Genomic DNA, 23,177 nt, shown 5'->3' with positions numbered 1-23,177 from the left:
AACTTGGTGAATACAGTCATGTACACCTTGCTCAGATCAAATCAAACAAATTCATAATCCTAAATGACCATATAAACAGAAATACAGGGCGGAAAAAAGGGGGGGGGGAAAAACGGAAGAGTGGCAACGCAAGTTTGTAAAACCTGGTCCTACCGGTACATCTAAACACTGTGTCACAACTAGACATTTCCTTTTTACATAAGAAATGAATTCAGTCTGTACAACAGAATAGATCATTCATTTAGATAACCCCCAATACCCACCTCCACCCTGAATCCCTCCACCCCTCCCCACAATCCCAGATCAAGTTGTACCCCCCCCCCCCCCCCCCCCCCCCCCTCCAACCCATACTGCATACACCCCTTGCTTTCTGAAATAGAAATTCCAGTCAATTTGCAGCAATGGTATTGAGTCTAATAAACATCCATTTAGTATTTTTTAAATCCAGTTTCTTCACAAAGAAAGAGGAAGTACATTTAAAAAGAGAAACAATACAATCCAGCAAGCGTCCGCGTCGGCTGTTGATACTACAGTATATCAACAAACTCATCCTCCTTCGCTTCTCCTCTTGGTCACTTCATTGTTCTGTCAATTTTGTTATTACATCCCAGAGTTTGTCTATGCATACTGTGCGATAGTGTGTGAGAAGGGGAGCGTGTATTTATTTGTGTAATGAGATTGTGTGTTTGGGTGTTAAATGCTTAATAATCTCCATTTATATGAGGGGATAGGAGAGGTTAGTAGGTGGGTGGAAGGTAGGTGTGTGTGTGTGTGTGTGTGTGTGTGTGTGTGTGTGTGTATACCTGTGAAGGAATAAAAGTGTGTGTGTGCATTTGTATGTGTATAACATGCTTGTGTATCAGAGGGATATGGATTGCTGTTTTCTCCCTCAGGGACTGCTGCTCGGGGTAGCGAAGGAAGCCCCTTGAAAAGCGGTCCCCCAGCTCAGCCAACAAATGTCCATCTCTTGGTGTCCAGACGGGGGGGGGGGGGGGGGGGGGGTTGAAGTGATGGCCAAGGAGGAAGAGGATAGGCGGAGTGGAGCAGGGAGGCAGGAGGAGGATCTAATAGGTTTTCTGGATAACTCCTGGTAGTAGAAACAAGTCAAGTCATCACACAGGTGAGCAGAAGAGCGAGAACACAATGGCCCTGTACGAATACAGAAATGGATCCTTCCTTCCTCGTTTCCTTGAGATAAGCACAGTGATTGGATAGATGTAAGCAGGGGGTTACCACCCTACTACTTTCACCAATCTAACCAATTCAGGTCTGTGATTACTTCAAGGATGTATTTATGAAGTATTCGAACAGTGCCATTATGTGATCGAAAGAGTGGGGGAGGGGGAGCACACAAAATGGCACGGACGCTTAGATGGGGTGATGTGAGGTGTGTGTGTGTGGGTGGGGGGGGGGGGGGGTTGTGTTAAGATGAGGGGAGATTGTGTGTGTGTGGGTTTGGTAAAATATCTGTTTGATTCAAATTCTCTATATGTACACAGTCATTCCTTCATACAAAAAGTATATTGAGTCCAGTTACAGTACTGCTAGCTTTGTCATTGTCAAGTCTCTGACCACTTTTCCAAAACCCCTGATAAGAATGGGTAAAGTGATTACTCGGGTTTGGATCTTTAATGCTTCATCTTAGCTCTAACTAACATTTTGGCTCTACTGCTACTACAGTTTCCTGGTCTAGGATTCCTCCGGTGTCCCAATGGACGCCATCCTGACTCTGTCTCGGCCCGTGGCGGGCGGACATTTTGTATCTTCTCGCATGGAAGAGGAGCAATGTCGGGTGGTTGGGGTAGCGGGGGTTTGGTGGTGAGGCACCTGGCCGTTCTTCTCCTCTGAAAAAAGTTTTTCAATTACGTCAAAGAAGTTATTCAAGGGGCTACCTAGGTACACAAACGGGAAGCAAAGAAAACGGGGAGAGAGGGAGAGGAAGAGAGAGAGAGAGAGAACAAACAATGAACATTAGGGTTTATGCGAGAAGGGGAGGCTAGAGAGACTGACAGAAGGTGGGGAAGAGAACGAGGGAGAGAGATGGAGGGAGGGTGAGGGCCACTGTGACAGCCACGTCGGGTGAATGTGTGTGTGTTCAACATATAAAAGACACCACAATATGATATCACTGTCAGGTCTAGCCAATGAGAAGCGGGAAGTAGGTCAATTTAGGTCAGTGGTAAAGCTTGGAGCTTTATAGGAAAAAGCAACATTTTGGACTGCTCTTTACCATATACAGTACAATGGTAATTATAAATACAATATTTAATATTTTAGCAGTTGTTTAACAAAATAGGTGATCATGTGATCAACATTCCCGAAGCATGCCAGCGAATGACAGCCTGAATCAATAATTTATTTGAAAAATATAATTTCAAATAAAACACAAACGCTGTCTGTACATGACTGAACGACTGCACTGTATTTTTAAATATATAATTTTTTATAACGTATTAGCAAATCCAGCTCTTTAGGCTATACTGAGTGCTATCCTTAGCCAGATCGCTCAAGAGTGATTAGAAATTGGACGTGGGTATTATCATCAGTAAAATTTCAACCTGAGGCCTCCCGAGTGGCGCAGCGGTCTAAGGCACTGCATCGCAGTGCTAGAGGCGTCACTACAGACCCGGGTTCGATCCTGGGCTGTGTTGCTGCAACCGGGAGACCCATAAGGCGCCGCACAATTGGTCGGGATGTCCTTGTCCCATTGCACTCTAGCGACTCCTCGTGGCGGGCCAGGCAGATGCACGCTGACTTATGTCGCCAGTTGTACAGTGTTTCCTCCGACACATTGGTGCGGCTGGCTTCCGGGTTTAGCGAGCAGTGAGTCAAGAAGCAGTGCGGCTTGGCAGGGCCCTATTTCAGAGGACGCATGACTCTCGACCTTTGCCTCTCCCGAGTCCGTGCGGGAGTTCCAGTAATGGGATAAGACTAACTTCCAATTAGGGGTAAAAGTTACAATTTTAAAAAAGCAGACCAATGATACATTTAACTATTATAACCAAAATATGATCAGCATATTCTCATGACTGGCTTCATCCAGTGTAGCTAGCTAACTCCCCCCCCCTTTCTGTCATCTGAATTAGTTGGCTCTATGGATTTTAACTTAGATTAGCTTACCCCGGGCTCAGACCATTTTAACAATATTTGTCATGACGTTAACCTGACTCAACTGATTGCAAAACCCACACAGATTAATGTAAAAATATCCAGCAAACGTATCGCTGATTGACCTGATTCTGACAAATATCACCCACAAGTAGTGGAGTCTTTGCTAATGATCTCAGTGATCACTGTCCTATTGCATGTATTAGAGATACCAAACACATTAACACTGATCCTCATATAATTATGAAAAGTCATTTTAAACATTTTCCCCACACATTTTTCCTCATGATATGTTTTACTCTGGCAGCTGAATGCTTGACCCTAAACTTAGCTCTATAATTGTTCTCATCTATTTTTATCCCTCTGGCAAACAAACACTTCCAACGCCTTAGAGTAAAAAAATGAAACAAATCCTTGGTTCTCTATAGAACTTTCAGATCTTCTGATGAGAAATCACGCCTGGTCCAAGGCTAGAAAAACGGACTCTGTAGACGCGCTACCTCAATCAATAAAGGTAAATCTAGATACTTTTTTCTATCTATGACTCTGCTGGTGATCCATCTAAATTTTGGAAAACAGTTAATACACTGAAGCGTAGAAATTCCTCTCTTTCCCCTGCCTAAGAAAGTTGTTTAAGACTCTGGCACCATTGCTGAGAAAAATTAGATAAGTGATGATTTTAATCAGCATTTTATGTCGGCGGGCTTTTTACTTGAAATCAATTGTGGTTTAATTGAGCCTGGTTAGCCAGTTGACTGCATGCCCCTCTCCCAGGCTTCAGTTGCCTCAATAAAAGTTGTGTCAACTTCTACTTTTTAAGTTCTATCTCAGACTGCCGGTGATCCATCTAAATTTTGGAAAACAGTTAACGCACCAAAATATGGAAATTCCTCTCTTTCTCTTTTTAAGCAAGTTGAATCAGCCTCTAGTTGGCTTGATGAAAGTTCTGTCAACTTCTAGTTAATCTTTATTTTCAATTCAACAAATTTCTTCTTCTGATGTGCTAGACACCTTTCAAGACACCTTTGCTTGATCCTTTCTGGCTCCAGATTTCTGCTCCTCTCTGCATTAATATGGAGTTGGTCCTGACTTTGCCGCTATAACCAGCCTTCACTCTTCTGGGAAGGCTTTTCACTAGATGTTGGAACATTGCTGCGGGGACTTGCTTCCATTCAGCCACGAGCATTAGTGAGGTTGGGCTTAGGCCTGGCTCGCAGTAGGCGTTCCAATTCATCCCAAAGGTGTTCGATGGGGTTGAGGTCAGGGCTCTGTGCAGGCCAGTCAAGTTTTTACACACATATCTCAATAAACCATTTCTGTATGGATCTCGCTTTGTGCACAGGGGCATTGTCATGCTGAAACACAAAAGGGCCTTCCCCAAACTGCCCCAGACCATTATTCCTCCACCAAACTTTACAGTTGGAACTATGCATTCAAGCAGGTAGCGTTCTCCTGACATCTGCCAAACCCAGATTCGTCCGTCAGACTGCCATCACTCCATTCACACTGCTCCAGAGTCCAATGGGAGCTTTACACCACTCCAGCCGACGCTTGGCATTGCACATGGTGATCTTAGACTTGTGTGTGGCTGATCGGCCATGGAAACCATGTCATGAAGCTCCCGGCGAACAGTTCTTGTGCTGACGTTGCTTCCAGAGACAGTTTGGAACTCGGTAGTGTGTGTTGCAACAGAGGACAGATTACTTTCACACGTCTTGTGCTTCAGCACTCGGCGGTTCCTTTCTGTGAGCTTGTGTGGCCTACCACTTCGTGGCTGAGCTGTTGTGGCTCCTAGACGTTTCCACGTCACAATAACAGCACTTACAGTTGACCGGGGCAGCTCTAGCAGGGTAGAAATTTTACGAACTGACTTGTTGGAAAGGTGGCGTCCTATGACGGTGCCACATTGAAAGCCACTGACTCTTCAGCAAGGCCATTCTACTGCCAATGTTTGTCTATGGAGGTTGAATGTCTGTGTGCTCAATTTTATACACCTGTCAGCAACGGGTGTGGCTATATACAGTACTTTTGTATATGTTTTTTTTTTACTTTACAATTATTTCTGGTACCATCCCCAGGGTCTGGAAGATGGCCCATATACTTCCCCCTTCACAAAGGTGGTGGCCCATGTGACCTAAATACTTATCGCCCCATTTCCAAACTCTCTTGCCGAGCAAAAATAGCAGGATCCTTGGTAAATACTTCATTCAGATCCTTTTTAACTAAGAAATGTGTTCCAATTGTACACCAGTAAGGTTTCAGAGAAGGTCATAGCACCATCTCTGCTTCTCCTCTGGTTTTAAATTATGTTCATAATTGTTTGGATAAGAATAAACACTGTGTGGCCCTTTTTATTGACCTCTCTAAAGCCTTCGACACTGTGGATCACTCATTGCTTATTCAGAGGCTTTAATCCAGGGCCCTCCGACCCTGTTTTTGGAGAGGTAACTTCCTGGTTTTTGTTTCAACTAACTAACCTAATTCAGCTTATTAACCAGCAAATTATTTGAATTAAGTGTGCTAGATTAGGGTTAGGGAAAACCTACAGAACGTTGGCTCTCCAGTAGCAGGGTTGGAGCACCCTGCTTTAATCAATTGGCGCGGACCAGGCTGCGTGTAGCTGGTTTGAACATTATTTAGGGGTTTCCCACAGGGATCCAATGTTGTGGAATGATCTTCAAAACGACTTAAAAGTTGGCAATTCAGGCTGGTGTTTGCGGGCCTTTTTATGTAGTTCTCTAAAACCCTGAACCACTAACCTTTTAGAGCCGGACACAACTGTGAAGCAGGCTGAAGGACACACACACACACACACACACACACACACACACACACACACACACACACACACACACACACACACACACATACACACACACACACACACACACACACACACACACACACACACACACACACACACACACACACACACACACACACACACACACACACACACACACACACACACACACACACACACAGAGCTACTATACTGGGCTCTAAAACCTGGGAGGACACTAACTTTCACTAGCCTTCTATGACTTCAGTAACACAGTTTCAGACTGACGAGAAACATCTTCAAACCCCTATGACAGAAATCCCGAGGCACTCCAAAATATCAAGGCAATAGTTCGAAACCCTTAGGATCATAAAGTTATTCAGCAAAGTTGCGAAGAGAAATCTCTAGGTTGAACATTTCACAACTTGGAACAGTTCACTGAGTGGATGTACAGTACACTAGAGCAGGGCTCTTCGACCCTGGTCCTGGAGAGACACCGTCCGGTAGGTTTTTGCTCCAACCCAAATATATGCACCTGATTCTAATAATTAGCTGGTTGATAAGCTAAATCAGGTTTGTTACAAATGGGATTTGAGTGAAAACTGACAAGAAGATAGCTTTCCAGTAACAGGGTTAGAGAGCCCTGCACCACCATTGTTTCTGTAACCAAGAAAGCAAGGGTAATTTAACTAAATGACGCACACCCTAGACCCACTTCAATTTGCATACCGCCCCAATATATCCACAGATGATGCAATCACCATCACACTGCCCTATCCCATCTGGACAAGAGGAATACCTAGGTAAGAATGCTGTTCATTGACTACAGCTCAGCCTTCAACACCATGGTACCCTCCAAGTTCATCATTAAGCCTGGGTCTGAACCCCACCCTGTGCAACTGGGTTCTGGACTTCCTCACGGGCCACCTCCAGGTGGTGAAGGTAGGCAACAACACCACTAAGCTGATCCTCAACACAGGGGCCCCACATGGGTGCATGCTCACCCCCACCCTGTACTCCATTTCTCCCTTGATTGCATGGCCACGCACGCCTCCAACTTAATCATCAAGTTTGCAGATGACCCAACAGTAGTAGGCCTGATTATCAACAATGACGAAACAGCCTACAAGGAGGAGGTGAGGGCCCTGGTGGAGTGGTGCCAGGAAAATAACCTCTCCCTCAACGTCAACCAAACTAAGGAGCTGATTGTGGACTTCAGGAGACAACAGAGCGAGCACTCCCCCATCCACATCGACGAGACAGCCTCCACCCAGAACCCTGCCCTGAACTTAGTCACTGTCACTAGTCGGCTAGCACCCGGTTACTCAACGCTGCACCTTAGAGGCTGCTGCCCTATGTACAGTACATAAACATGGAATCACTGGTCACTTTAATAATGGAACACTGGTCACTTTAACAATGCTTACATACTGTTTTACTCATTTCATATGTACAGTGGGGCAAAAAAGTATTTAGTCAGCCACCAATTGTGCAAGTTCTCCCACTTAAAAAGATGAGAGAGGCCTGTAATTTTCATCATAGGTACACTTCAACTATGACAGACAAAATGAGGAAAAAAAATCCAGAAAATCACATTGTAGGATTTTTAATGAATTTATTTGCAAATTATGGTGGAAAATAGGTATTTGGTCAATAACAAAAGTTTATCTCAATACTTTGTTATATACCCTTTGTTGGCAATGACAGAGGTCAAATGTTTTCTGTAAGTCTTCACAAGGTTTTCACACACTGTTGCTTGTATTTTGGCCCATTCCTCCATGCAGATCTCCTCTAGAGCAGTGATGTTTTGGGGCTGTTGCTGGGCAACACGGACTTTCAACTCCCTCCAAAGATTTTCTATGGGGTTGAGATCTGGAGACTAGCTAGGCCACTCCAGGACCTTGAAATGCTTCTTACGAAGCCACTCCTTCGTTGCCCGGGCGGTGTGTTTGGGATCATTGTCATGCTGAAAGACCCAGCCACGTTTCATCTTCAATACCCTTGCTGATGGAAGGAGGTTTTCACTCAAAATCTCACGAAATACATGGCCCCATTCATTCTTTCCTTTACACGGATCAGTCGTCCTGGTCCCTTTGCAGAAAAACAGCCCCAACGCATGATGTTTCCACCCCCATGCTTCACAGTAGGTATGGTGTTCTTTGGATGCAACTCAGCATTCTTTGTCCTCCAAACACGACGAGTTGAGTTTTTACCAAAAAGTTCTATTTTGGTTTCATCTGACCATATGACATTCTCCCAATCTTCTTCTGGATCATCCAAATGCTCTCTAGCAAACTTCAGACGGGCCTGGACATGTACTGGCTTAAGCAGGGGGACACGTCTGGCACTGCAGGATTTGAGTCCCTGGCGGCGTAGTGTGTTACTGATGGTAGGCTTTGTTACTTTGGTCCCAGTTCTCTGCAGGTCATTCACTAGGTCCCCCCGTGTGGTTCTGGGATTTTTGCTCACCGTTCTTGTGATCATTTTGACCCCACGGGGTGAGATCTTGCGTGGAGCCCCAGATCGAGGGAGATTATCAGTGGTCTTGTATGTCTTCCATTTCCTAATAATTGCTCCCACAGTTGATTTCTTCAAACCAAGCTGCTTACCTATTGCAGATTCAGTCTTCCCAGCCTGGTGCAGGTCTACAATTTTGTTTCTGGTGTCCTTTGACAGCTCTTTGGTCTTGGCCATAGTGGAGTTTGGAGTGTGACTGTTTGAGGTTGTGGACAGGTGTCTTTTATACTGATAACAAGTTCAAACAGGTGCCATTAATACAGGTAACGAGTGGAGGACAGAGGAGCCTCTTAAAGAAGAAGTTACAGGTCTGTGAGAGCCAGAAATCTTGCTTGTTTGTAGGTGACCAAATACTTATTTTCCACCATAATTTGCAAATAAATTCATTAAAAATCCTACAATGTGATTTTCTGGATTTCTTTTTCTCATTTTGTCTGTCATAGTTGAAGTGTACCTATGATGAAAATTACAGGCCTCTCTCATCTTTTTAAGTGGGAGAACTTGCACAATTGGTGGCTGACTAAATACTTTTTTGCCCCACTGTATATACTGTATTCTACTGTATGCTAGTCAATGCCACTCGGACATTGCTCGTCCTAATATTTATATATTTCTTAACTCCATCCTTTTACTTTTAGATTTGTGTGTATTGTTGTGAATTGTTAGATACTACTGGACTGTTGGAGCAAGGAACACAAGCATTTCGCTACCACCCGCAATAACATCTGCTACATTTGTGTATGCAACAAATACAATTTGACTTGATTTGAGCATAGAACTTGTGCCGTGTTCTGTCTGCTCAACCTTCATCTCTCTCTTTCTCTTCCTCTCTCTCGCTCATGCCAATCTAAATCATGAAAGGAGAGAGGCTTACATCAGACAGACAGGCCGGTTCATTGTTTCAACACCATCCCTCATCCTTCCATCCCCATCTTTTCCCCCTTTTATCTGTTCTGAGAAACACATTAAATCCCTGCCAGGTATGCTGCACACACACACACACACACACAAGTATGCAAACACATGCACGCACGCACACAAACACACACACTCCTCGAGACTGCTCTTATTGGTGATTAATAGACATAACGAGCTGCCTTGGTTAAGTATTTTGTCCGCCAGCTATTATGCAAAGCCAAGTTCTCTGCTAATTACTGGCCCCTGCCACTTCAGATAGTGCCACTGACCCAGTGGCTCTACTACACCTTAGTTGAGTCCCAAATAGCACCATATTCCCCATATAGTGCACTCTATGGAGCCTGGTCAAAAGTAGTGCAGTAACTAGGAAATAGGGTGCCATTTGGTCCTAAGCCCAGTAAAAAACCCTGCTATGGGATGCTGCTAGTAAAGTGCTGGCAAAAATCTTTATTAGTCTTTATTCGAGATGAATAGTTGATTTTAATTGTACTATTTCTCTGAGAATGGCTTACCAAGAAAAACTTTAAAAAATGACTAATTCGAGGTAAAAAGGAGTTGGAGAATTCCACATTCTTTTTGCTCACTTTAATCCATTGTACAGGATGTGAACAGATTACTGACGTCTTCCTGAGAGTCGAAATGTCAGTCATCTGTTCCCACCCTGTACAATTTGAAGTATTTCACGAACTGTGCTTAATGTTAAATCAAATCAGTTCTTCCAAGAGTTTTATAAGTGTGTGTGATGACTAGAGAAGTCATTTACTTGAGAGAGTTGGTAGCACCAGAGTGCTTGCCTTCGGGCACATCTGTTTGGGATGGTGAGGATATATATATATATATTTACACACACACACACACACACACACACACACACACACACACACACACACACACACACACACACACACACACACACACACACACACACACACACACACGAGAGATAGCGATGGATGGATAAGACATGAGGAAGGCCATGAGGAGGATGAGTAGGAGGACAGAGGAGTGTCTTTTATTTTCTTCTCTCAATCTTTATAGACATCTCTATTGTCTCTATTATCCGGAGTTCCAAATTAAGCAGCAGCAGCTGAAAAGATGAGCTCCTACAAATATTGAAATTTAAATGTTTTTTTAGAGTAAAGTACATCGAAAAAAATCAAAAGAAAACTGCAAACTGAATAGGAGACCAAACAAGCAGCTAACAAAGAAGAAAGGCTTTTGAAAAAGTAACAATTTTTCATAAAATTATACCGTTTTCTTAGCTAGCTAAGTTGTTTACCTGTTGCTAGGCAGTTGCTAGGGACATTCCTGGAAGAAGCTAGCTAGCTAACAAGGAGTGTCTAGTTGGCAGAAGAGAAGAAGGGACAAAGAAGGGACAAAGTGGGACAAAATAAGGACAGAAGAAAAGGGAAAGGGGACATTAAGGTGAAGCAGTCCTCTAAAGACACAAAAGACAATAATACAAGAAACAACACTTCTATTGCCTCTCCCTCTATGATACGCACTTCCGGGTTGGAGCGAGTAGTTGCATTCCGCTTCGCTCCACAGGTAGTATTACATTTCATTTCATTACAGTACAACAGTTTGATTTGTTTGATCTTAGCTGGCTACATAGCCGTCTTTGTATCCAAGATAATTGTGTAGTCTAGAGTAATTGTCGAGGTTACCTAGCCAGCTACACTTTCAAACAAAGTCAACAACGCAGCCACTGCTAGCTAGCCTATTTCACCAGCCAGCAGTACTATATCATTTTAGTCAATAAGATTTTTTGCAACGTAAGCTTAAACTTTCTGAACATTCGAGACGTGTAGTCCACTTGTCATTCCAATCTCCTTTGCATTAGCGTAGCCTCTTCTGTAGCCTGTCAACTATGTGTCTGTCTATCCCTGTTCTCTCCTCTCTGCATAGACCATACAAACGCTTCACACCGCGTGGCCGCTGCTACTCTAACCTGGTGGTACCAGCGCGCACGACCCACGTGGAGTTCCAGGTCTCAGGCAGCCTCTGGAACTGCCGATCTGCGGCCAACAAGGCAGAGTTCATCTCAGCCTATGCTTCCCTCCAGTCCCTCGACTTCTTGGCACTGACGGAAACATGGATTACCAATGATAACACTGCTACTCCTACTGCTCTCTCCTCGTCTGCCCACGTGTTCTCGCACACCCCGAGAGCTTCTGGTCAGCGGGGTGGTGGCACTGGGATCCTCATCTCTCCCAAGTGGACATTTTCTCTTTCTCCCCTGACCCATCTGTCTATCGCCTCCTTTGAATTCCATGCTGTCACAGTTACCAGCCCTTTCAAGCTTAACATCCTTATCATTTATCGCCCTCCAGGTTCCCTTGGAGAGTTCATCAATGAGCTTGACGCCCTGATAAGTTCCTTTCCTGAGGATGGCTCACCTCTCACAGTTCTGGGTGACTTTAATCTCCCCACGTCTACCTTTGACTCATTCCTCTCTGCCTCCTTCTTTCCACTCCTCTCCTCTTTTGACCTCACCCTCTCACCTTCCCCCCCTACTCACAAGGCAGGCAATACGCTTGACCTCATCTTTACTAGATGCTGTTCTTCCACTAATCTCATTGCAACTCCCCTCCAAGTCTCCGACCACTACCTTGTATCCTTTTCCCTCTCGCTCTCATCCAACACTTCCCACACTGCCCCTACTCGGATGGTATCGCGCCGTCCCAACCTTCGCTCTCTCTCCCCCGCTACTCTCTCCTCTTCCATCCTATCATCTCTTCCCTCTGCTCAAACCTTCTCCAACCTATCTCCTGATTCTGCCTCCTCAACCCTCCTCTCCTCCCTTTCTGCATCCTTTGACTCTCTATGTCCCCTATCCTCCAGGCCGGCTCGGTCCTCCCCTCCTGCTCCGTGGCTCGACGACTCATTGCGAGCTCACAGAACAGGGCTCCGGGCAGCCGAGCGGAAATGGAGGAAAACTCGCCTCCCTGCGGACCTGGCATCCTTTCACTCCCTCCTCTCTACATTCTCCTCTTCTGTCTCTGCTGCTAAAGCCAATTTCTACCACTCTAAATTCCAAGCATCTGCCTCTAACCCTAGGAAGCTCTTTGCCACCTTCTCCTCCCTCCTGAATCCTCCTCCCCCTCCTCCCCCCTCCTCCCTCTCTGCGGATGACTTCGTCAACCATTTTGAAAAGAAGGTCGACGACATCCGATCCTCGTTTGCTAAGTCAAACGACACCGCTGGTTCTGCTCACACTGCCCTACCCTGTGCTTTGACCTCTTTCTCCCCTCTCTCTCCAGATGAAATCTCGCGTCTTGTGACGGCCGGCCGCCCAACAACCTGCCCGCTTGACCCTATCCCCTCCTCTCTTCTCCAGACCATTTCCGGAGACCTTCTCCCTTACCTCACCTCGCTCATCAACTCATCCTTGACCGCTGGCTACGTCCCTTCCGTCTTCAAGAGAGCGAGAGTTGCACCCCTTCTGAAAAAACCTACACTCGATCCCTCTGATGTCAATAACTACAGACCAGTATCCCTTCTTTCTTTTCTCTCCAAAACTCTTGAACGTGCCGTCCTTGGCCAGCTCTCCTGCTATCTCTCTCAGAATGACCTTCTTGATCCAAATCAGTCAGGTTTCAAGACTAGTCATTCAACTGAGACTGCTCTTCTCTGTGTCACGGAGGCGCTCCGCACTGCTAAAGCTAACTCTCTCTCCTCTGCTCTCATCCTTCTAGACCTATCGGCTGCCTTTGATACTGTGAACCATCAGATCCTCCTCTCCACCCTCTCCGAGCTGGGCATCTCCGGCAAGGTCCACGCTTGGATTGCGTCCTACCTGACAGGTCGCTCCTACCAGGTGGCGTGGCGAGAATCTGTCTCCGCACCACGTGCTCTCACCACTGGTGTCCCCCAGGGCTCTGTTCTAGGCCCTCTCCTATTCTCGCTATACACCAAGTCACTTGGCTCTGTCATATCCTCACATGGTCTCTCCTATCATTGCTATGCAGACGACACACAATTAATCTTCTCCTTTCCCCCCTCTGATAACCAGGTGGTGAATCGCATCTCTGCATGTCTGGCAGACATATCAGTGTGGATGACGGATCACCACCTCAAGCTGAACCTCGGCAAGACGGAGCTGCTCTTCCTCCCGGGGAAGGACTGCCCGTTCCATGATCTCGCCATCACGGTTGACAACTCCATTGTGTCCTCCTCCCAGAGTGCTAAGAACCTTGGCGTGATCCTGGACAACACCCTGTCGTTCTCAACTAACATCAAGGCGGTGACCCGTTCCTGTAGGTTCATGCTCTACAACATTCGCAGAGTACGACCCTGCCTCACGCAGGAAGCGGCGCAGGTCCTAATCCAGGCACTTGTCATCTCCCGTCTGGATTACTGCAACTCGCTGTTGGCTGGGCTCCCTGCCTGTGCCATTAAACCCCTACAACTCATCCAGAACGCCGCAGCCCGTCTGGTGTTCAACTTTCCCAAGTTCTCTCACGTCACCCCGCTCCTCCGCTCTCTCCACTGGCTTCCAGTTGAAGTTCGCATCCGCTACAAGACCATGGTGCTTGCCTACGGAGCTGTGAGGGGAACGGCACCTCCGTACCTTCAGGCTCTGATCAGGCCCTACACCCAAACAAGGGCACTGCGTTCATCCACCTCTGGCCTGCTCGCCTCCCTACCTCTGAGGAAGTACAGTTCCCGCTCAGCCCAGTCAAAACTGTTCGCTGCTCTGGCACCCCAATGGTGGAACAAACTCCCTCACGACGCCAGGTCAGCGGAGTCAATCACCACCTTCCGGAGACACCTGAAACCCCACCTCTTTAAGGAATACCTAGGATAGGATAAAGTAATCCTTCTAACCCCCCCCTCCCCCCCCTTAAAAGAGTTAGATGCACTATTGTAAAGTGGTTGTTCCACTGGATATCATAAGGTGAATGCACCAATTTGTAAGTCGCTCTGGATAAGAGCGTCTGCTAAATGACTTAAATGTAAATGTATTGTCTATAAGAGATCTATGTGGTAGGCACTTCGGGACAGGATGACTTATTATTGGCCAAATGGCTCATGGATAAAACAAGAGATGGGCGAAGATTGTCTATTATATTGACAAGATATTCAAGTGACCGCTCTAACAATGGAAAAACAGGGGGGAGGCGAGATCAGGTGGGGCCATTCTAGCCGATAAGAGGGCAGATACGCGTTAGAACAACAGGCCATAGAGATAGATAGAGGACTCATCTGTGCCATTTTAGCATATGTGACAGCATGGGCAGTGCCATCTCCATTTTTAAGCAGGTGATTTTTTTTTTTTTTTCTTTGGCTGATTGCTCCCAACTCATAGGAACCCCCACCCAGTTGACAGCTTTAAAATGGTGGAAGCCCTCCATGGCAATGTCCATGCTAAAATGGGTTATATCCATGATGAGTCCTCTATCTATCTCTATGACAACTTTGTTGCTGAAATGTCACGTGCGTCCACTTACTATATCCGTGTATTCGTAACAACCTAACCATTACTAAACTTCAGTTCAATCAAATAAGCCTCATGTAGCAATTAGCAATTACATTTTTTTGTTGACCAAATTTGACACTCTCTCATTGACCTCCATACAAAAAAAATCCTCACTTCGTGGGCTTGTTTTCATTGGGCAGAGTAAAACCTCTCTGGATGAGGGAGGAGGAGATAGAGGAGGAGATCCTAGCACCAGGATTACATTGACCTGTCCTCTAAGTTCACTATCTAACCAGATAGCTGTGGTCTAGTCAATGGCAGGTATGGGCAGCAAAAAGGGTTACAAGAGGTGGGGATTTTGAGTGACAAGGGTTTAAAAGAGATAGAGCTAGCTAGAGAGTGTGATCCCTCTACATCTCAATGTAGTGGCAGTGCAATTTATTGAGGTGCATTGTGGTTGCTTTGACGTTACCATGGCGAGGAGCCATGGAGCAATGGCAGTTAGGGCTCAAGATCAGATTATCCTACCCCTGATCCTTTATAACCATTAAGGGACCATAAAAAAACATCTGACTTGAGATCAGTAGTTATGGAGGAAACTCTACCCATACTTGGTGGAGTGAGGGCCATGCAATATATGGAGGCTGTAGCAGAGAGGGGGTGAAAGGGAAAGAAAGGGGCTGAGAGTAGGGGAGGAGTGCTAGCTTAGCTTTAGCAGTGAGGGGTTGTAGGAGAGAGGGTGATGGGGGTATTGGTGGGGGGGAAGGGGGCGTGTTCAACTCACCAGAAAGCTGCTGAACTCCCGGCTGGTCATGTGTGCTTAGCAACTGGCCCTGAATTGTCTCTACCACCCGCTTGAAGCGCCGGCTGGGTCCTATACACACACACACACACACACAAACAGGCAAACACACACATACGCACACGCAGGCACACACACACACGATTGCAAGAGACAAGGGGAGAACAAGGTTAGTCATTCTGTACTCACACACAAAGGTACTGTACACAGGAACATGAAAAAGGCAAAACAGGGGAGGAGACAAATTAAGAGAAAGACAGAAAGGGGAGGAAAAAGGGTAAAGAAATGAAGAGGAAAAGTAAGGAATAAATGGAATGGGAAAGGAAAAACAAAGGAGGGGTCAAGAGAGGAGAGGACGGGAAAGGAGAAGGGTGGAGAGAAAATAAGAAAACAAGGGGGTTAGAGTGGGGGAGGAGGGAAGCGTGTTAGGATAGATCGTGGAGATGAAAAAGAGAGTGTGACTGCGTGCGGTCTCCTGTAACCACTGACATCAGAGAAGCAGCGGGATCCAAATGGCCTACGATTAGTACCAGGGAAAGTGTCCTCTCCCTCCAATCTGGTCCCATGGAGCACACACACACTGTGAAAGACACAAACACACACACATACATGCACACACAAACACCTAGGAGCAGTGTGCCTGCATGTGTTTGTGCTTGTCTGCCTGTGTGTGTGTGTGTGTGTGTGTGGGTGTGTGTACCTGTAGGCTGTCTTTGTTATCTGTCCGTGTGTGTGTGTGTGTGTTACTTGCCTGCAAGTGTGTCTACATACCTCCCTGTGTGTGCGTGTTCGTGTGCGCGTGTGTGTGCATGCATGAATGCGTGTATGTGTACCTGAGAGCAGGGTAAAGGTGACAGAGTAGATGCCGTTCTCCTTGGGGGCGGCCGTGCTCTCTGTGTAGGTGATGTCCACCTGGAACTTGACTGGCTTCTGGAAGACCGTGGGGCCGGCTGTGGACTTGTACTCTGCCCGGAAACTCGTCTGGCTGATCACACTGTGGCTGAGACTAGGGATCTGGAAGAGCGATTCAATCTTTTTTTAGTTTTATTTTATAGTTACGAAGTCGACATTCTGAATCAAGAGATAGGAAATATAAGGGGTAATCAAGAAGAGCGAGAGGAAAGAGAGACTGAAGAAAAGGAGAGAGAGTGAGGGAGGGTGAGAGAGAGAGAAAAATGGGGGAGAGAGAAGAGGTGGAGCGACTGATTGTGTGGCTCCTGAGGAAAGAGGTAGGGATAGAGGATCATAGAGAGGGAAAAGAGAGCGAGGAGTATACAGAGAGAGGGAGACAAAGTGTCACAGAGAAAGACTCACTCGCTCAAGTGAGTAAAGAGGTGACAAATTGAGAGTGACTTTCAGCTTTTTGCCACATACCTCTTATATAAATGACAGGTTGAATAAAACGTCATTAAAATTACCCTGATGCAACCAAGCACAGATTCAACTCTAACCAGATTACAACGTCAGTACATCTGAGACATCACGCGGCACAGAGACTTTAGGGCCCATTGGGCTCTTGTCGAAAGTAGTGCACCATAGGGAATAGGATGTCATTTGGAACGCAATTTCAGGCTAATGCAATGTCAACACTGCCAACACCCAATTTGTCATGTTTCACCAAACTGCTGCCAAGAGTTTGATTAATCATAGAGTGCTGAGGAGTATAGTTCCAACTATTCAGGTGTCCATCTCTGGGACGCCAGGCATACACTCGGGGACAAAATAGCTACCTCATAGGAGTAGAAGATTGGTTTGCCATTGACCTAGAGTGAAGCAAGAGTTTCCATTTGCTATAAGACTTTGTTAAAGCTGTGAGTAAAATGTTAGATGTGCTTCTCTGTTGGCTTGCACTGGAAACCGGCTTTCACTATTCATTCACTGGCTTTGGAGATGCAGCGAAGCACAGAGAGAGAGAGAGAGACTTCAATGTTGCCTGTAGTCACTCTCTCTCTCACACACACACACACACACACACACACACACACACACACACACACACACACACACACACACACACACACACACACACACACACACACACACACACACACACACCACTCAGGGCAAAGCATCTATATGCTAATGATCAGTGGTCCGTGTTGATATTCCATTGACCTGGTTTGCGTCCCAAATGCCACCCCATTCCCTACACAGTGCACTACTTTTGACCAGGACCCACAGCGCTCTGGTCAAAAGTAGTGCACTATGTAGGGAAAAGGGTGCCGTTTGGGATGTAAGCCCTGGAGTACAGAGTGCCATTCAAAAAGGAAAATGGGAGGGATAGCAACACAATCAGTTTACGGAATGGCTAGATAAATCAGAAACATGTAAGCATACACAAACACACTCTCACATGTTCACACACATATGCACGCACACATTCACCGATCTGCGCACTCACGAGCCTCTAAGATAAACCAATCAACATTGGTGTTATAATGGTAAAATACCCTCTTAGGCTGATAGCAGGTATTGGGGCTATACTGCAACATACCTGCAACATCTGCATGTACACTGAGTGTACAATACATTAGGAACACCTTCCTGATATTGAGTTGCACCCCTTTTGCCCTCAGAGCATCCTCAATTTGTTGGGGGTATGGACTCTACAAGGTGTCGAAAGCGTTCCACAGGGATGGTGGCCCATGTTGACTCCAATGCTTCTCGATGTTGTGTCAAGTTGGCAGGGTGTCCTTTGAGTGGTGAACCATTATTGATACACACGGGACACTGTTGTGCGTGGAAAAAACCCAGCAGCGTTGCAGTTCTTGACACACTCAAACCGGTGTGCCTGGCCCCTACCCCGTTCAAAGGCACTTAAATCATTTGTCTTGTTCATTCACCCTCTGAATGGCACAATCCATGTCTCAATTGTCTCAAGGTTTAAAAAACCCTTTAACCCGTCTCCTCCCCTTCATCTACACCGATTGAAGTGGATTTAACAAGTGCAATCAATAAGGGGTCATCGCTTTCACTTGGATTCACCTGGTCAGTCTCTGTCATGGAAAGAGCAGATCCGTAATGATATAGGGAACACATTCTGTAGAAAGGAGGAGAAGTTAAGAGGCGAGGAGGAGAGAATGATAGGAGAGGGAGAGCAGAGTGGAGTGAGAGTGAGAGTGAGGAAAATAAGAGATGTAGGGAGGCCGGAGAGAAGGAAGGAGGCAGAGAAAATGTGGTGAATGTGAGAAAATGTGGTGAATGTGAGAAAATGTGGTGAATGAGTGACTGAATGAGAAGAAAATAAAATAAGATCAGCGAAGGAGCGAAGGAGAAGGAAAGAGAATATGGAGAGGTAGAGGAAGAGGGCACAAGGAGAGGAAGGTTTGAGGAAGGCGAGAGGGAGGAGTAACTAGAGAGAGATGAACTAAAGAGGGAGGAGAGCGAAAAGACGGAGTGAGAGAAAGGGTTAGAGAGAGGGTTTACGTACCGAGAGAAAGGCATGGACGATGTCAGCCTTGATGGAGCTCAGAGGCTTGTCTTTGATCAAGATAAAGATCTGCTCTTCTTTATCCAGGTTGATGAAGTTACCAAACCAGGATTTCTTGGCAAGTCTGCGAGGAGGGGAGAAAACGGGCAGATTGACAACGGTTGATCAAAGTACATGTTTTATTGAAACAAATCACTATGGGCTGAAGATTCATCACCTCACATGTGGACTGCTTGCATGTTTGACATACATTTAACCCTTTACACTCGTACCTCAATATCGGTTGAAAGTGGCAGATTTGGCACTGATAAGCAACTAAATTGGAACGCTGGGCTGTACAGTTACATGCTAGACATGACGTCAGAGCTCAGGCTCTGCGCTTCACAACGCTCTATGAGTTTTGACTGGCAGCCGTTCTGAACTTGAGCACCTCACGCAAAAATAAGTCGCCCCCGTCCCTCCCGCTAGTCGGGCAACTTTTGTTTTGTTGTCTCATTGAGTGAAATGCTGTAAATGAAGAGGAATTGATGTGTTTCGAAAGATGAGATGTTGAGGAGAATAATCATAAACACTGCTTTGATGTCACACAAGCAAGCCAAATACCCATGAGTTCAAATGTGCACTTCACATTTCCATGCCATAAAACTCATGTCAATGTTTATGATCACATTGTTTAATGTACAGTTACACGATGACATGGTGTCATACCCTGGGATGTTCTGAACAGAATGAGCCTATGGCCGTCTATTGTGAAGAGAATTTGACGCAGAACACGCACCTAAATGCACTCATGACTCCATTCTATGCGCACCAAAATTACGATCTTTCTTGCGTAATTTATAGTGAGCAAAATATGAACCCGACATGCAACAATTTCAAAAATTTGACTGAGTTCCAGTTCATACAGAGGGACTCAGTCATTCAGTCACTTTAACCATGTCTACATGTACATACTACCTCAATCAGCCTGACTAACCGGTGACTTTATGTAGCCTCGCTACTTTATTAGCCTCACTACTGTATATAGCCTGTCTTTTAACTGTTGTTTTATTTCTTTACTTACCTATTGTTCACCTAACACCTTTTTTTGCGCTATTGGTTAGAGCCTGTAAGTAAGCATTTCACTGTCAGGTCTACGCCTGTTGTATTCGGCGCACGTGACAAATAACTTTGATTTGATTTGGAATTGAAATAAATTCATTACGCCCTAATCTATGGATTTCACATGACTGGGAATACAGATATGCATCTGTTGGTCACAGATACCTTAAAAAAAATGGGCCTCACAATAGGCCTCAGGATCTCGTCAACGCATTTCTGTGCAATCAAATTGCCATCAATAAAATACAATTGTACTCATTGTAGCTCATGCGTGCCCATACCATAACCCCACCGACACCATGAGGCACTCTGTTCACAATGATGACATCAGCAAGCTGCTCGCCCACACAACGCAATACACCTGGTCTGCAGGACGTGCTGCCAAATTCTCTAAAATTACATTTGAGTTGGCTTACGGTAGAGAAATTAACATTCAATTCTCTGGCAACAGCTCTGTTGGACTCCTGCAGTCAGCATGCCAATTGCACGCACCCTCCAAATTTGAGACACCTGTGGCATTGTGTTGTGTGACAAAACTTCACATTTTAGGGTGGCCCTTTATTGTCCCCAGCACAAGGTGCACCTGTGTAATGATCATGCCGCTTAATCAGCTTCTTGATATGCCACACCTGTCAGGTGGATGGATTATCTTGGCAAAGGAGAAATGCTCACCAACAGGGATGTAAACAAATGTGTCCACAGCATTTTAGAGAAATAAGCTTTCTGAGGAAAATGCTGGGATCTTTTATTTCATGTCATGAAACATGGGACCAAAACTTTACATGTTGCGTTTATATTTTTTGTTCAGTGTAGCTAGTCATGTTGGCAATAGAACACGCTTTCAAATTATGCCCGCTTGATCCAGATTGTGATTTATAATGGCAGTTTTTGGATTACATAAACAACAACAGTAATTGTGTGATGGTGGGGATGCAGGGCTGTGTTCCAAACAAAACAACTACAAGTGTGCTTGTTCTAGTTGCTCAACGGCACAGCTAGGAGTGCTCAGAAAAAGCATCTTATATAGTTGAATCATAAAAGTGTATTAAAATGACTTAGGAAGTGCGCACACTTTAGAAAGGTGGGTGGCCACTTGGAGACACCAGCTTTTAAATTAGCTAGCAACTGCACGCTAGCTAGCTAAATTGCCATAAATTGTTTAATGCTTTTCAACCTGTCACCAAATTAATATAATTGGTTTAGAGTTTGTTTTGATATTTCAACCTGCGTGTCAACCTGCGTTTGGTGTGGGGGGACAAAATCAATTTGCGCACGTGGACACACACGCGTGTCCGGTTTGGGCATGGTGTAAGTCAGCTTCACTCTGTCCTCCCACATTACAGTCTTGCCACTGTGTTACTCTACTGGAAGTGAACAGCTCTCTGGACTTGTGAAGCTCAGGGAGCACACTCTGAATCCCAAACACAGTCTGAGTAATTCGCTCGTTCTCTCTTCCTATCTTTGTCTGCCAACTCTCCCTTACTCCGTTTATCTCCCTCTTCCTCTTTCTCTTTTCCTCACACCCTCGCTCTCCCTCGGTCCCGCCCACCGCTCTCTTCCTCCCCCTCTCTCTACATCCCAACTTCCTCCCTCCCTCTCTCACACTCTTTCCCAACTCTCCCTCCCTATCTACCCCCTCTCCCTGCTTCTCTCTCGCCCTCATTCTCACTCTCTCCATCCCTCCCCTCTCCCCAAACTGTCCCTCCCTCCCTCCCTCCCTCCTGGCTCTCTCTCACTCCAAGGACCAGTTGCACCAGTTGGTCGTAAGTGGGCCGTAACTCTACGTCTGGCGAAAAATGTGCTCTACGCCAAACCTAAAAATTATACCTGTTGCACCACCTGTCCGTAAACCCTTCTTTAATCTAAGACTGTTTGTAGATTCTAGTCCTAGTAGGAAGCAGGTGTAGGGTGTTAAATTGTGGCTATCTTTATTAACATGATACCCATAGAAAAAAGTAACAATGAATGTTTTCAAAAGTATGTAAGTCGTGTTCATATTTCACAACCTCTGCGGGCTTTTGGAGTCGCCTATGCACGAGTCGACAGCAAAATAATACACTTAATTTATGCTACATTACAGCGTGCTAAATGTGTCTGATCAGTGATAGATGAGCACACAAATAGATGAGCTACCACCTAAACGTATTTGCCCAGCCAGAGATCAAGTAACCAAATAGTCTACAGACTGAGATTCAGTGAAACAAAATCACATTGATTGATTATCAGACAAGTCAAGGGCTTTTGGTAGGAATATAGGCTGTACACGAGTGAAGAGCAAAAAGAATCCCCTTTTTTTATGCTAGGCTACATAGCCTAAACATGCTAGCAAAATGTTCCGATCAGTGCTAATAGATGAGCAAACTAGACTACAGATTATCATCATGAGCACCCGCCACAATTTAGCAAACACTTTCCCAGCCTCATTGTAACCAAATATCAAAAAGGATATTAAGTGAAAACAAATATCTGCCATTGATTGATTTATCAAGAGTCCGTAAGCTTGTCCGTAACCGTGCTTCTACACCTGCATTGCTTGCCGTTTGGGGTTTTAGGCTGGGTTTCTGTACAGCACTTTGAGATATCAGCTGATGTAAGAAAGGCTATATAAATACATTTGATTTGATTTGTCTTTAAGCAGCGGCCATTGCGCTGTCCCAATCAAAAAGCTGCTTAAATTATCGCTGACCACACACGGCTATTGCTTATATTATTTAAAATCATTGGATTACATTAATAAGTAACAATTTGATACATGCCTTCAAATGGCATAAACCTACTAATAGCCAGGCGTTTATTTGCTTCAGTTGATTAAACAACTGGCGCTAGGCAAAGTGACATGTCTCGCAAACTTTAGAACTGCCACGAGGATGGTAAAAGCCTAGTAACAGGGGCTGCCTAGCAACCTTCATTATGACGTATCAAATCTCATGATCGAGCATTGCTTACGCCACCCTTAGCTACGAGAGAGAGAGAAAGAGCGTGAGAGAAAGAGCGCGAGAGAAGGAGCCCCATCAAGGAGCCCCAGGCCCCCTCAACGCCCCACCACACCCAGCGCACCCCACATGCCCCACACACCACCAGAGCATCACCACTTCCA

General features: G+C 45.5%; 1 protein-coding gene across 1 annotated transcript in view; it reads right to left on the bottom strand.

Moving 5' to 3' along the window:
- Positions 1–1,689: 1,689 nt before the first annotated feature.
- Positions 1,690–23,177, bottom strand: part of brsk2a (BR serine/threonine kinase 2a) — a 454,159-nt gene continuing 432,671 nt past the window's right edge. Inside the window, exons 16-19 of the mRNA XM_039017967.1 lie at positions 18,980–19,103; positions 16,383–16,563; positions 15,532–15,621; positions 1,690–1,892 (exon numbers count right to left, since the gene is read on the bottom strand). Of these exons, the coding sequence (XP_038873895.1) occupies positions 1,690–1,892; positions 15,532–15,621; positions 16,383–16,563; positions 18,980–19,103 (598 nt within the window). The remainder of the gene's footprint in view (positions 1,893–15,531; positions 15,622–16,382; positions 16,564–18,979; positions 19,104–23,177) is intronic.

Source organism: Salvelinus namaycush, chromosome 21 (assembly GCF_016432855.1).
Source record: "Salvelinus namaycush isolate Seneca chromosome 21, SaNama_1.0, whole genome shotgun sequence".
In the NCBI taxonomy this organism is placed as follows: domain Eukaryota; kingdom Metazoa; phylum Chordata; class Actinopteri; order Salmoniformes; family Salmonidae; genus Salvelinus; species Salvelinus namaycush.
Note: the sequence above shows the minus strand (reverse complement) of the source record. Positions and strands in the feature narration are given on the sequence as shown.